Source organism: Notothenia rossii (assembly GCF_949606895.1).
Source record: "Notothenia rossii genome assembly, chromosome: 2".
Classification (NCBI taxonomy): domain Eukaryota; kingdom Metazoa; phylum Chordata; class Actinopteri; order Perciformes; family Nototheniidae; genus Notothenia; species Notothenia rossii.
The window spans coordinates 13,682,014-13,697,923 of NC_136904.1; the positions used below are offsets into that span (position 1 = coordinate 13,682,014).

Below are 15,910 nucleotides of genomic sequence, written 5' to 3' on the forward strand. Positions count from 1 at the left end.
AATTAAACATGAGAACTTTCTCTGTTTGGCATGCAATGATCTTCTTAATCTGGTCGGACACAATGTGCTCCGTTTGGATGTGTGTAAGGGGGTAAAGATGTTTTCCAAACTTTTATTTTTAGGCCCCAGTATATTACTTAACTCACTAGGATTTAATTAGTGCAGTGCATAATACATTTGTTATTTTCTAGCTTTGCCACACCATTTCTGGCCTTGTCTTCTGAAAGCTGCACAGCTTCTCATATAAGCATCACAAGTCTCATGTCAGCTTTGCTCACTGCCGTGCTGCCGCCTGTCAGGCAGCAGCTTGAAGCGGCGAGGTTTCCTTCCTGTCAGTCGAGAAGGATTCATTCACCAGGCTGGCTGCTGCCTACGCTTCGTATTCTGTCTGATGTATAATCCCAATTATTCCTGAGACACATTTTTTGCCTTTTTGGGAAGGTTAAAACTTCATGTTTGGTGGCAGCTTTTATTTGTGGATACGCTCTGCTTATGTAATGTGTATTTACCAAAGATTTGCATTGTGAATGTATTTGTTATTGAAACGATGAGGAACAGTTTGTTCTTGGGTTGTTCACTGTCAAAGTACAAACATGTGCCACCGGGTTCGAACCCGGCCTAGGACCACATGCAGAGTGTCATTCCCCCTGTCTTCTCCTTGTATCACCGTCACTATAATAAAGACACTAGTTGTTCTTTATTCACAACAGCCTTTATATTAATTCATGATTGAAATGTATAAATCAATCCTGTAACCTGTCAGTTTTTCCCAAAATCCATCTTCTGCTGGATTTGTCTTTTGAATTATCTGGAATCTTTCTTTACCATTTTTTAATCATTCCACTCTCCATCTTAGTTAAACCTCAAATGTGAAGAAGAACACAAACAAGACAACAATTGCTCCAACTTCTTTAGACATGTATTAATACTAGATCATGTCTTCAGTGTGACAGTGTGTCTTCGGCTCATCCTCCCCCCCGGCCCCAGTCAACCATGGTGTCCCCCAAGGCTCCGTGCTTGGTCCCCTACTTTTCACCATTTACATGCTCCCCCTTGGCCAGATCATACGTCACTTCGGTCTCAATTTCCACTGCTACGCTGATGACACTCAGCTCTATCTCAGCACCTCACCATCTGCCCAGCTCCCTCCACAGTCTCTGGTCAATTGTCTCCATGCCATAAAAACCTGGATGACAGCAAATCTACTCAAACTCAACAGTAAGAAGACTGAGCTCATGGTTGTGGCCCCCAAGGCACTGCTCCGGAAGGTTGGGGATCTCCTCCTCCACATTGACGGCTGTTCCATCTCCCCGTCTCCCGAAGTCCGTAACCTGGGTGTCATCCTTGACTCAACTCTCTCATTTCAGTCACATATCAAATCCGTCACCAAGTCTGCCTTCTATCACCTCAGGAACATCTCCCATCTACGACCATCACTCTCCGATTCCGTGGCCGAGACCCTCATCTATGCATTCGTCTCCTCCCGGTTGGACTACTGCAACGGAGTCCTGTTCGGGGTTCCCAGTAAAGCCCTGGACAGGCTCCAGTATGTGCAGAACTCGGCTGCCAGGGTGCTCACTCACACCAAGCCCTGGCAGCACATCACCCCCACCCTCATCCACCTCCACTGGCTCCCAGTCAAGCACCGTATCACATATAAACTCCTTCTTCTGACCTACAAATGCCTCCATGCCCTCGCCCCCCAATACCTGTCTGACCTTCTCCGCCACCACACTCCATCCCGGAGGCTCCGATCGTCTGGACAGGATCTCCTCTCTACCCCCCGCACCAGGTTGCGGACTTTCGGTGACAGAGCTTTCAGTGTAGCATCCCCCACCCTCTGGAACTCTCTCCCCCCCGAAATCCGCAGCGCCCCAACCTTGGACACTTTCAAAAAAGCCCTCAAAACGCACCTTTTCACCAAGGCTTTCCCCACTATATAGTTAGTTTGATAGGTTTATTTTTATTTTTCCGCTACTTGCTTGCCCCCCCCCCCTCCCTGACCTGTCTGCCTCTTTTCCCCTACTCCCCCCCCCCTGCCCGACTTGTGAAGCGACCTTGGGTTTCGTGAAAGGCGCTATATAAATATTATGTATTATTATTATTATTATTATTATTATTATTAATGTTTATGTGTTTGTGTTTCCAGGTAAGGTGCACTGGCAGGACTTTGACCAGGATCTGTACGTTGGAGCCACAGTGGTGCGAGCGGGTCAGGATCCGTACGCCAGGAACAAGTTCAACCAGGTGGAGAGCGACAAACTCCGTATGGACAGAGCCGTGCCCGACACCAGACATGACCAGTACGTATCTCTACCCTTACACAAACTGTCTCTCTCTCTCTGTGTCAGGGCTGGGAAATATATTGATGTTATTTTGATATTGTGATACGAGACTAGATATCGCCTCATATTTTGGATATTAAAAAATATATTTTACTGATTTGAAAGGCTGCATTACAGTAATGTGTGAGTGATTTGCTTTACGTAATTTACCAGATTTGAATTTTTTTTGTCTTTACCCAGAATAAATCCACATTACTGGCAGTTATTTATCTTTTATGTATTTTGTAAAATCATGAAAATCACCGGTCCACCATACAATATAGTCACAATATCACTATTGAGTTATTTGCCTTCTGACCAACCTAACCACACTCACCAAAGTGTGATCTTGTGTGTACATGCGGTCCTTTGCTGTCTGTCTCTTTGACTAATTAGTACCAGACTGGAAGGTCTCTTGGAAACTCCCTCTATTGTGTTGTATCAGACGTTATCAGGAAGTAGCTGCATATCAGACCCGCACTGTCTGCTCCATTCATAACGCAAACCTCCGGAAACCGCTGACGATTGTTCTGCTTGTTAAACAAACCACGAGACAGAAATAACCCATAGAGCCATATGTATAGGATCACTTCAAACTTTATTGTGTTTAAGTTGGCTTCATTATTATGTCTGCCAAATTGTCTGGTTGTACACAAGATAAACGTCCTATATTAATCCATGATGCTGCTTCAGTCCTTGTAAAACTTAAGTCAAAACTGTTCAGCTTTAAAGCTCCCTGATAAGTTAAACACATGGTTTCTGAAATGTTAAGAGTATGATTCATGCCACATGCCACAGCTCCTACTTTGACCGGTTTATCTTGTGTTTCTACATTGTTATCTTTAATCAATCATAAATACATTGGAAGAATGTCAAAAATGGTTGTAAGTGTGTAGAGTGTCAGCAGTGTGTCTCTTTAAGAATTATTTTTAAATTACTCCTTGAGAGAACACCTTGTATTTTCTTCTTACCAAGCAGAAGGGCCAACAACTGCAGTCCCTCAGATAGTCACTTGAAACTTTAATAAGGGAGCCCTGCGTGAACATTCTGTAAAAACAGTCAGATTTTAACCATGGAAAATAAGATGTTTACTGCCTAATGGCGTCCAAAGTTAATTCCACCAAATATGAGCTTTGCAGCAGCTTGTGTTTAATATTTTATACAGTCTTACTCCATACATTGTTATTTCCTTCTATGGAATTGAACCACTCCTGATTTTTTTAAGTTATAGAAAGTGACTGAATTTTGGTGTGTGTGTCATTTTGTCATCTCACCTGTTGATCCAGACCCTCCAAAACACACTCAGCCACTCGGCCGGGCTTTTGTTCTCTGGCTTTGCCTCAACCTGCTCTAAAGTGAGAAAAAACATTTCTATTCAGAACCAAGGCTATTTTTCAACTTGTTTAAATGTGTTCCTTCATTAAATTATTAAACGCATAAATGCTGATCACAATATGCCCTGACGCAAGAAACTATATTTTTACTAATATTTGGCCTTGAATGGAGCAGAAAACCTAGCGTTGTAGTGCTCAGTGAGTTTTAAGTTAAGCTGTAAATCAATGTTGAACACAATAAGTGAACATACAACACGTTGCTCGTTACAGTATCGTTTTCAGTCACTGGTTTAATTCTTGCAGATCTATCTCGATGCACACTGTGTGATATAAAGTCTATTTTTATAAAGGCAGTTGTCTGGCCTCACTGATATATTGAGCCAAATCAGACGGCTAGACCCATTAGCCTACTAAAAGATCCGGACGTGTCTCATATTGGTGTGGCCCTGATGTGTCCCCTGCACAGCACGCAGCAGCACTGATTGTTGAATGTTCTCCAGAACAAAAACAGCCTATTCAGTGCTTTTCAACACAAGATCAAAGTATCTTTATTCTAAAGCTTTTAAACACCAGGAGTTCAAACATACAGGAGGTATGTCGATACAACATGGATGTTGCTGCAGTTCAACATTCTATAAAGTTTAAAAGCCTGTTCTCTATACTGGCCTCTTTTTTTGCATCTCTTTTTAAATCATTTTGTTTCTATTCCTCATTGTTTTGGGTAACAGTGTGTTACTTTGGTCTTTCTATTCTTAATTTCAGTCCGTGGTTGTTCTGCCCCTTTTGTATATGTGTTGTGTTTGTTTGTAGTCAGTTTGGCTGTGTCTATTTGTGATTATTCAACCTCTGCCTAGTCGTTGTTAGCTTTCTGGGGTCATTTAGAAGTTGTATTGCACCCACTTTTAGTCTTCGTGAGTCTTTTTGTAGATATTTCAATTTATTTCTATGTCATTTTAAGCCTCCTGCTTTTTGTGTGTCTCTTTAATTGACATTTTATAGTTGAATGTGGGGGGCGGCCTGAAACACTCAATAATCCATCAATAGATACAGGGACTAAAGAACGGTACACACCATGCTCACAGACGTTCAATACCAATGTGTACTGTCGTTCTATATGTACTGTACTGGTTTGTGTTTCAGCCTCCAAGGCCAACCTCTCTTAGTTTTTTTTAATTGGAGCCGAAGGTTAATTTTCTAGAACTGGATTCTTTCTCCGCACCCAGAGATCTGTCTGTGTTATGTTTATATATACAAGGACAAGACATCGTGATTTCTTTGTCCTCCACGTGGCTCTTTGTCTCATGTAGCATCCTCTCACTCACGCACGCACGCACGCACGCACACACCATCTCATGGGAATTGGTTGGGTACTGAATCCTATTTATTGTGTTCATGTATTTAGGAGCGGTTCCAGCTCACAGCTTTGTTCACACATTCAGCTGTGTGTGTAGGAGTGGATGTGTACATTTGTACACATGTAGGCAATTATGCTGTTCGATGTCCATCCTTTTAAACACATTTTGATGATTTGTGTGTGTGTGTGTGTGTGTGTGTGTGTGTGTGTGTGTGTGTGTGTGTGTGTGTGTGTGTGTGTGTGTGTGTGTGTGTGTGTGTGTGTGTGTGTGTGTGTGTGTGTGTGTGTGTGTGTGTGTGTGTGTGTGTGTGTGTGTGTGTGTGTGTGTGTGTAGTTGTAGACATAAACAATGGAAGACTGAACTGCCTGCCTCCAGCGTCGTCATCACTTTCCACAATGAAGCTCGCTCTGCTCTGCTGAGGACTGTGGTCAGGTAGGTGATGATTTGTGTGTGTGTCCCAAGTTTTTTTCTTTCTTAATATATATTTTACCTTCATATAAACTCCCTCTCCTTCTCTGATTAGTGTCCTGAAGAAAAGTCCTGTTCACTTGGTCAAAGAAATCATTCTTGTTGACGACTACAGTGATAACCGTGAGTTACGCACACAGACAGATTACACAAACAAACCCAGTGAGATCAATGTTAGAAACAGAAATACTTTATTGATCCCTGAGGTTTACGTTAAAGTTTCCATTCAAGAATATAGATGTGTATAAATATAAAGAAATTATACAAAAATAGAAATTAATATTATTAAAGGTTATGCCTTATATTACAATATATATATATATCTCAGTCTGTACACACAAACTGAAAGATTGACAATAAAGTTGACTTTGACTCCTGACTTGAATATACAATTATAAGTAATGTGGTTCTAAAAAAATATATAACATACATTATATGTATTTTTGAAATATTTTCAAAGTATACAGCAATATATAGTACGTACTAATAATATTTGAAATGGGATCTATGATTAAGTGTGTTAAAATATTAAAGAATAATTGAGTTGAAATGCAGTATTAGTGCTAAAGTCACCCAGATTATTGCACAGTAAAATAATTATTGCACAAAGTGATTGTACGGTTAAGTCAGCATCGCACAGCAACTATACATAAATAATGGAGTACTAGCTGCTGAAAGGGGAAAAAATTGCAATGTCTGCTCTGTGTGTGTTTCAGCGGAGGATGGAGCGCTTCTGGGGAAAATAGAAAAAATACGCGTATTGAGAAACGACCGCAGAGAAGGTAGTGAAGAGAATAAATGAACGTTTTATTTCATTACAAGGAACATTAACTAATGAGGCTCCACCTTTTGTTTATCGGTGGGGTTGAAATCATTCTAAATGTGTTTTTATTGACTGGTGTTTCCCTCAGGACTGATGCGTTCGAGGGTCCGTGGAGCAGACGCCGCCGTGGCTCCAGTCCTCACCTTCTTAGACTCTCACTGTGAATGTAACGACCACTGGCTGGAGCCGCTGCTGGAGAGAGTGGCCGAGGTACACACACACACACACACACACACACACACACACACACACACACACACACACACACACACACACACACACACACACACACACACCCACCCTCCTTTATAAATGTTAAGTTTATTATCGTTCATATAAACAAAGTAAAAGATTACTTAATCCAGTTAAAAAAAACAATGATGGGACAATAGACGACAGACAATAGATGTGTTTTGTTTTGCCAAGAAAGAAACTTAAATATTGGTTTATTTCAAAGGTGAAACAGTGAGATACTATGAGTCGTTACAGTCCACACGCATCCTCGCAATCAAGCATCTTTCCTTCTCTAAACATGCTCGCCAGGCATCATTCAAAAGTGAAAGTGAGGATAAAATACATTAGTCCTCAACTTACATATTTGAGTAAAGCATCAAAAAGCATGAATTATTCTTAATCAACAGGGTCAGTGAACTTTTCTTTGATTGCAAGAATCAAACTAAATCAAAAAAAAAAAAAACACCAACCCAACAAATCAAAATCACTCAGTTTTAATTACGTGCTGTATCTCAGTGCTCAGAACTGATGTTGATAATGTTATCCTACGAAGCCCCCAAGTTCTGTCAGGTGATATCATTTTATCTTCTGCACACATTAATTAACTTGCAAGATAACACAAATATGACCCTATGGGACTCTAGGGGCTCCGTTATATTCATTTTTGTAGGGGAATTAGCTTTTTCACATAGAGGTCAGAGATCAGCAGCATCCTGCAGCCGTCAGTCAGTCAGTGTCTTGTTAACATTCATTTGAAAAACAAGGAGCGCATGACTTCAATAACACAGGAATGTTTGGACTCTCAGAGTAAAAGTACCATCTCACAGCTCCAAAAATTCACATTCCCCTTTTTTCTGATCTTACATGTTTATTCAGTTTAGATTAAAATCTCATGCTAATGTCAAAAGGTATATATATGTATATAATAAGCCAGTGAGACGGTAAATGAAATACTGATGTTGATCTTTACTTGGTTTATGCTGTAAAAAAAGAAAGAGTAACCCTTTTCAGAATGTGACCCCTCTGTAAATTGGCAGAATATCATTATCTCTTATCATCTCGATAATAGACGATGATAGTTTTATTTCAAGACTCAATACAGTTTTCCACAATATTTATTTGATCTTGAAAAAGAACCCTACAATAAACATCCTCAAACAGAATAAACCTTAACTCAATTACAGCTGAACAGTGTGTTGCTATTAAGTCTTTTAGTAATGACTTCAGAGTTTCTTGGTGAATAGTAATCTCAGTCTGAAGTGGGACTCTGTGGGTAATACAGAGGTTGTTTAAATATTTATCTGATATGACTGAATAAAGTCTGATCTGCTTTTGATCCTCCCAAACGCTGTGTTTTGTCGTTCCCTAGTTAATAAACACGTGGAGCCAAATCAAAAACAATTTGCTCTCAGAGTAATTGACTTTGCTTATCTTTGCTTTAGTTGCACTTCTAAATGATGAATCACTCGAAATAAAAGGCAAGAATGCCATGTGTGGGTGAAGCCTCATGAATCATATCAAAAGGTTTCAACACAAAATAAATAAACTCTCTCTCTGCACCTTGAGGCTTGTTTCTGGGAATTGTCATTTTTGCCACTTGAGAAACCCTCTTTTCTCTAAACTCCTGTGTGATGTGGCTCTGTGGGAGTGACCTAAAGTCGAGAAGACAGAGCTGCTCTCCTTGCAGTTCTCTGATACACTAAATATAGAAAGAAAAACCAAACATATGAGTCATATTTACTTTTGAACTACACAAAACCTGGTAGACTTGGACTTTATTTATTTATTAACAAGACACATTTCCTGTCATTCTCATTGTAAGTTTGTTCAGAGCTGAAAAGGTTTCACGGATTTATTTTTCTTCATACTTCCTTCTCAGGACAAAAGCAGAGTCGTTTCTCCAATCATCGATGTCATCAACATGGACAACTTCCAGTACGTAGGAGCCTCGGCTGATCTGAAAGGAGGTACGGTACACATGCAGAGAGTCACACATACACACACACACACACACACACACACACACACACACACACACACACACACACACACACACACAGAGACACACACACACACACTCAGACACACACTCAGACACACACTCAGACACAGACACAGACGATGTCCCTTGATGTTCGGTACTAGCAGCATCACTACCTGTTGAGGTCTTGGCATCCTGTGTGCTTCTTCATAAACAGTTTTCAGACTGTCTCACACACGACAAACGCTTCTGCTAATTATACACCTAGCATGTTTAGTTTAACTCCTCCTGGAAATAAACTGTTTTCCACACTGCATACTAAAATATGAGTGTGTAATATATTTATGTTGGTAAAGTTGGTGGAAAGATATTTAAAATCCACATTTAAATTTGTAAAAATGTCTATACCTATATATATTTTGTTAAATTGTGAACTACACATTTTGAGAAATACGTCATTTTTACGCCCTCTTTAATTTGGTTGCTAGTAATGTTAATGTTTAGCATGTGTCAATGTTGTGGTTGGTTGTCAGAAGCCGACAGAAATGTACCTTTAATCAAATTTCAAGCCATATTTTTATGATACAGTTCATAGGTAATGTACTTTGCCGATTGAAAGACTTTAAATAATGTGCTTTATTTGACTGTCATATCCCAGCATGTGCATCCTATAATAGTATATAGTTTAAAATCAGGACAAAACTATACATTGTCGAGTTTAAGAGGTGTCTCTCTCTGTGCTGACACATGAACACATACAGTACAGACATGTGATATCATGCAACTGCTGCTGTATCCAGTCAACTGACCTGAACCGGCTAGATCTAATGATATAACAGCTGTGTGCTACTTTATCTCAAATAATAGTGTTGTCCTTTTGCCGTGTGTGTGTGTGTGTGTGTGTGTGTGTGTGTGTGTGTGTGTGTGTGTGTGTGTGTGTGTGTGTGTGTGTGTGTGTGTGTGTGTGTGTGTGTGTGTGTGTGTGTGTGTGTGTGTGTGTGTGTGTGTGTGTGTGTGTGTGTGTGTGTGTGTGTGTGTGTGTGTGTGTGTGTGTGTGTGTGTGTGTGTGTGTGTGTGTGTGTGTGTGTGTGTGTGTGTGTGTGTGTGTGTGTGTGTGTGTGTGTGTGTGTGTGTGTGTGTGTGTGTGTGTGTGTGTGTGTGTGTGTGTGTGTGTGTGTGTGTGTGTCGGCAGGTTTCGACTGGAATTTGGTGTTTAAATGGGACTACATGACTCTGGAGCAGAGACGAGCCAGACAAGGCAACCCCATTGCCCCCATAAAGTAAGACGGACACTATCACACAGACATCGAGGGGTTTAAATGGCAGACTCACTTTGTCTGCCAGCTTCCACCCCACTTCTAATCTCTCTTCTCCATCCTCCTGCCCTCTGCCCCTGCAGGACTCCAATGATAGCAGGAGGTCTTTTCGTCATGGATAAGGACTACTTTGAGCTGCTGGGAAAGTACGACATGATGATGGACGTGTGGGGAGGAGAAAACCTTGGTGAGTGTTGCTAAAGTGCCAATGTAAATTCAATACACAGTGGAGCGTGTAGACTGTAGAATCACAGGCAATGGTGATTAGGAAATCTAATGTATGATTCTGTAATGAATTTTAGAGTGACGGAAAATATAGGTTATATGATATATAACCATGTATGAAAATGCATTTATCTCAAAAAGAGAAGATGCTATATGCCAGATTATGGCTAAAATGTCATTCCCATCTGCAGTCCGTGGACAGGTACACACATAACAATCAAACTAGATTAAGAATAAAACATTATAGAAATGAAATATTACTAGGTGAATGAAAGGAGCAATAACACATAATGGAGTGTAATTAAAAGTGGCAGGTAGAGCAAGAAAACTATCACTGTCAGTGTTTAGCATGAATGAACTTCTCTGTTGTAATGTGTTGTTGATGACTGTCTCGCTCCCTGACTTTCTGCCTCTGGTGATGAAAGACATGTCAGGAGTTTTGCCAGAAGCAGTAAATAGTTTGACATTTTTTGTAAATGCAGATTAGGAGATTGATACCAGAGATCACATGTCTGTAAGCTAATATGAATCTGCAGCGTTGCAGCTCATAGAGAATTGGGGGCTAGAAAAACGGGCTAGTCAGTTTTGTGCTTTAAAAAAAGTCAGTTAACATTTTAAAGTCAAACCATAGTTCCTCAAATGTTCTGTTCATTGTAAATTATACACTTTCCGGTTGAAAGACAACATTTCTGCTCTCTTTTGGTTCTAAAGTAGCTTCATAGATATGTCTCGCTACATGAGCTTATCTTGGGTTTGCATACTAAGAACGTGATAAAGAGCACAGAAAATCCTTTTTTAATTTGAAGGTAATTTCAGACTGCAGGGAATCTTAGAAATTAGAGTGTCAATGTGATAATGATTGTATTAGGTATTGAGAGAAATAACCATAATGCCCACAATACAGATCATTTGTAACCATTACAATGAGATGACAACAACTGCATCTCCCCGTGGCCTTTGTCTTTGTCATTCTTCTCTCAAGACGGCACAATGATTCAGAGCGGCTTTGAGAATTCAGATTCTGGTTTCCTTGAGATCACGCTCAAAGAACATTTAATCAGACGCAGACAATGTTTGAGCGGGAATCTGACAAACTCAACACTCTGCAAACATTAATGAGGTGCAGACAACACAACAACGCTGCTTACATGCTGTTCATTAAAATAACGTGGAAACAGTTGGTTGGAACACATGTTTGACGTGTGTGTGTTTTGACGTGTGTGTTTGTTTGTGTGTGTGTGTTTTGACGTTTGTGTGTGTGTGTTTCAGAGATCTCATTTCGGGTGTGGCAGTGTGGTGGCAGTCTTGAGATCATCCCCTGCAGCAGAGTTGGGCACGTCTTCAGAAAACAACATCCATACACCTTCCCCGGAGGCAGTGGGACTGTGTTTGCAAAGTAACACACACACACACACACACACACACACACACACACACACACACACACACACACACACACACACACACACACACACACACACACACACACACACACACACACACGATGGAGGTTAATGAACATTAATTAACCACCAAGGCTCAAGCCAAAGTTAAATTCTTTCATTAGATGACTGAACAACAATTAATCCCATTCACACCCTCGCATTGCTGCCAGTTCTCAAGCATACACTGGATTCATTTTGCCGTCCTTTAATGAGCCATAAGGTCTTCATTACGCTTTGTATAATTATGTTGTGTAGATTTGTGCATTGGGTTGGAATGAGAGGTATGTTTATGATGAATGCTTGTGTCCTGTATTAGTGATATTAGCGAGACAGTGATCTGTAGGAAAAAGAAAAAAGGTCATGACCCCTGCTAGTCTTTGGATAATTATTGGGCAGCTCAGCAGGTAATGTGAGATGTCTACTAATCGCTGGCTTGGTTGATTGAATGACAAAAATGTTAATTTCCAAATATGTCAAACTATTTGATATGCCTGGAGGGTAAACTCTGAGGAATATCGTGTGAAGTGTTCAGAAAAGCTCCAGAACAGTTACTAAAAGGACCTTTTCTCAACAAGCTGCACCATAATATTACAATATTCATAATAACCTCACATGGCATCTATTCCAATCTAATTGCAGTTAGTGGATATAGCACAGCTCTACCAATGTTTCATTTCTGGTTTGGAATATATATTGTAATCATCGTTTTCATGGATATTATTTATTCATTTGGGTTGATAACATTCGCCCCAAACAACTCTTTCTAGACCTCTCTTTATGCTCACATTAGTTTTCCTGTAAACACTGAAACATACATAATGGATTTGTATTCCAGCTTTGAGACTCAAACCAGTGTTGGATAATTAAAACCAAGCACCAGCAATTAAAAAACAATTAAAAAGTAATCACATGGAAAATTGGTTACAGACTAGAAAGGAATGTTCTTCTTAAATATAGCAGAGCTGTTCTTGCATGCGATTCCCTTTAGAGCTTTGATAAATATGACAACATTATCGGTGAGCATCAGTAATGGGAAACATGATACAAGGGAAGATATGCATCTCTCCTTTATTACAGTCTCCAACCTCAAGTAACAACCCTTGGAAACGAGCCAGACAAACCCACTGATAAAGAACTTTAACAAAAAGATAACAGGGAATGTATAGTAGCTGTGGTTTCTCTGGTGTGCCCAATGAAGTACGTATCACTGTGGAAAACACAAGTAATGAAGGGCATAATAGATCAACTATGCAGAGTGTTTTTGGGCTAGTCTTAAAGGGATAGTTCGGAGGTTTTGAAATGGGGTTGTTTGAGGTACCAAAGTTAGCTAGTTTGGAGTAACAGACAGGATTAACAGCACAGAGGTAAAAGGTTGTCCTGCAATTTGCTCGACTGCTGCTGCCTCGATTGGTTCGTTGTTTGTCTGATTCTGAACTTACCCTTTAAAACAGTGTTTCTCAAACTTTTTCATACCAAGGACCACTTAACCAATAAAAAAACACTCGCGGACCACCTAACTCCACAAATATATCCAAAAACACATCGTTTTTCTAGAACAGATTACAAATCGCCTGAAAATGGTACAAACAGGTGACGAAGGTGTTGCGCTGGGCTATATCGTGCAATCGAAAGCGAAACTTAAGCTCGCTCCATTGCGGAGATATTCCCGCGAGAGTGCGGAGAACTTAAATTAACTTATTTATTTAAAATGTGAAATGTTACCAATATACTCACGGACCACTAGGGGGCGCTCATGGATCACCAGTGGTCCGCGGACCACACTTTGAGAAGCCGTGCTTTAAAAAAACTAAAGAAACACAATAACACAAAGTAACTAACCAACTGTGACGGCAATAGACTTACATCTCCCGTGTTCTGTGGTGTGAAATCACAGTGTTTGTCAATGGAGTTACGAGTTTAGCTCCCCAATTAGAAAGGGTCTGACGTTAGAGTGGTGAAAATATTTTAAATATAGCAGAAAGCTAAACTGATATTGTTTTTTTAGGTGGCTTACACTGTTTAACTCCTGCCCGTCCACAACAGTAAATTGCTTCGCTGATATGTCTGTCTGTCTTTTTCTCCAAAATTGAGCATGCAGAATGTTCCCTTTTTAAGTCTAAGATGCTGATGAAGTGATATTTGTGATGCCAGCCGCAGATGAAAATGACTAAATGTTTTCTGATGGCATGACCATAAGGAATGTTCTAGATAGAAGTGAATCAAACAGTGCTCAAGTGAAAAGCACTGACCTCGTAATAATGGTATAAAACTGTGGTATTCCTTATAAATTGTGAATGGATGTGGACCTGGATGAAATAGAAAGTGAAGACTGCAGTGGATCTGAAGGAACTCAACAGTTTCAGAGCTGACTATAACAAGCTGTCTCTGCCATCTCAGCCCAGAGGCTTTCTGTGGACCTCAACTCCACATTTCTCAAAGTAGTTGCATAACCTTTTCCAAACTTTGAAAATGATAAGTTATTTATTGCTGGTGTTCTCTTGTATCAGCCTCAACAATGCAGAGCAGCTTCACTGTACTGAGGCAGCTTCAGTTCAGCGTCTTGCCCTTCAATTTGGAATAACGCCCCAGACACCCGGTCCCTGGAGAGCCTCGAGACAGCGCCTGCCCAGATGGGTTTATAATTGTTCTGGGAGCAGCATTTCTATCTAAACTACAATATCTATGTGTACAATCATGAAAAGGAAAGACAGTCTTGACTCCGCATAGAGTTCCCTACGAGTCCTCTGTCCAAACTATGTTCCTGGGCTGCATGTTGATCAGGATGAATACACAGATTTCTGCATAATGCAAGCTAAGATGGTTGTTGTAAATTGTAACGGCAACAAATACAAAAACAATATGTGATTTCACCTCCACCATCTGAAATCTAATTCCCTGATCTTCCGATCTACAGCGGGGAAATGTACAGTGTTACAGCAAAAGTGGCATAGCAGGTAAAAAAAAAGCATGTAATAATACAACAAATGTAAGAAAGGCAGACATTAGCATTGAAATAGAGAGAAATAAGTAAACAACCATGGCTAAAACATTTGAGATAAATAGCATATTCAAGTATTACGATCATTTATGACAAGATGTTTTTACATAGAATGATAATAGAAACGTACAATCACAAACAGGGGTTTACTGTATATTGCACAATATGTCAACAGTCCGTATTGTGTGGTGGTCTACGAGGGGGCCGTGGTGGGTCTACACAGCCTGACTGCTACAGGAAGAATGTGGCTTTTAGAAAAAAGAGAAAACTCTTCTTCTCTGTTTCAATATGAGATATGAGACACATTTCCTGTCGAATAAACTGTAGCCAGTTGTTAATCCTGTTTTAGAGACGAAAGCAATGAAGGAAACTTTCCCTTAACTGGTGTCACCACAATGCCACTTTAAAGTTTCACAAGTACAAGGTGTGTTTGTGTCTGGTGCAGGATGTGTCTTTATTTCATGAATCATAGGACCTGTTTTCAGTCTCCACATCCATCATCATCAAATGTATTTTGACTCTCAGTTAGGGCCTGTTATGAAGTTAAGGCCTGTAACCAACAATTATCTTCCACATGCATTAATCTGACTATAACTTTGTTGAATTAACGTTTGGCCTAAATGACAATGTACTTAAACCAAAGGGGACGTCTTTGGATAGCTTGTTTTGTACGACAAGAGATGTTCAGTTTACTGTCACTAAAGATAGAAAAGCATTAAATCCCACAATTAAGAAGCTGGAAGAAAAAATGTTATTTGCTTAAAAAACTGGGAAATTTACCCATTAGTTTTTAATTACATATACTGCCAATCAATAGATTAAGCAAATAATTGTTTCAGCTCTAATGAATTTTAAACAGCTCAGTTAAACCAACAGTGTGTTCACAGTGCTGAGTGAATATCCTTTTCTAAATGAGGCACACGGACTGAAAAGCTGTTCTGGTTTTGGCTCAGTTTTGCCAGTGGCGAACCGTCGGGGCCTTCAAGGTATTCAGAGAATAGCCGGGAACACTCAAATAAAACAAACAAAAAATCGATTTGATTATATAAATAAAATGAATAAATGAGATTCGTATCTGTGTTGTTGATCTGTAATATTACAGTGTTACGTTGATTTGTTTGTCCTTCTCGGACCATGCACTACGCATTTCAGTGGTTTTGTGTTAGAAAAGAAAGCAACCAATCAGATCTGTTTCTGGGTCTCTGGGTAGAATATCCTTCAACCAAGGTATTCTATATCCTTGATCGAATGCCCTGGCCGTTGCACTGAATGAGAGCGTACCTTGTTTGGACTGACAGTTTGATCAACCAATCAGATATTGATTTGTAGCCAATGGGCGTATTCTTTCAGAGTTCCCCTCGGTTCCAGGGTACTCTAGAAGGCCCGGTAGTTCACTGGCTTGAGACA

At 40.1% G+C, this 15,910-nt stretch overlaps 1 protein-coding gene across 10 annotated transcripts in view; it reads left to right on the top strand.

Moving 5' to 3' along the window:
• Positions 1-15,910, top strand: part of galnt2 (UDP-N-acetyl-alpha-D-galactosamine:polypeptide N-acetylgalactosaminyltransferase 2) — a 62,933-nt gene that overhangs the window by 37,784 nt on the left and 9,239 nt on the right. For all 10 annotated transcript variants that reach the window (XM_079663145.1, XM_079663148.1, XM_079663147.1 and 7 more), the window contains exons 3-11: positions 2,150-2,303; positions 5,347-5,445; positions 5,537-5,604; positions 6,198-6,263; positions 6,393-6,514; positions 8,418-8,505; positions 9,712-9,799; positions 9,919-10,022; positions 11,330-11,456. In XM_079663145.1, the coding sequence (XP_079519271.1) occupies positions 2,150-2,303; positions 5,347-5,445; positions 5,537-5,604; positions 6,198-6,263; positions 6,393-6,514; positions 8,418-8,505; positions 9,712-9,799; positions 9,919-10,022; positions 11,330-11,456 (916 nt within the window). The remainder of the gene's footprint in view (positions 1-2,149; positions 2,304-5,346; positions 5,446-5,536; positions 5,605-6,197; positions 6,264-6,392; positions 6,515-8,417; positions 8,506-9,711; positions 9,800-9,918; positions 10,023-11,329; positions 11,457-15,910) is intronic.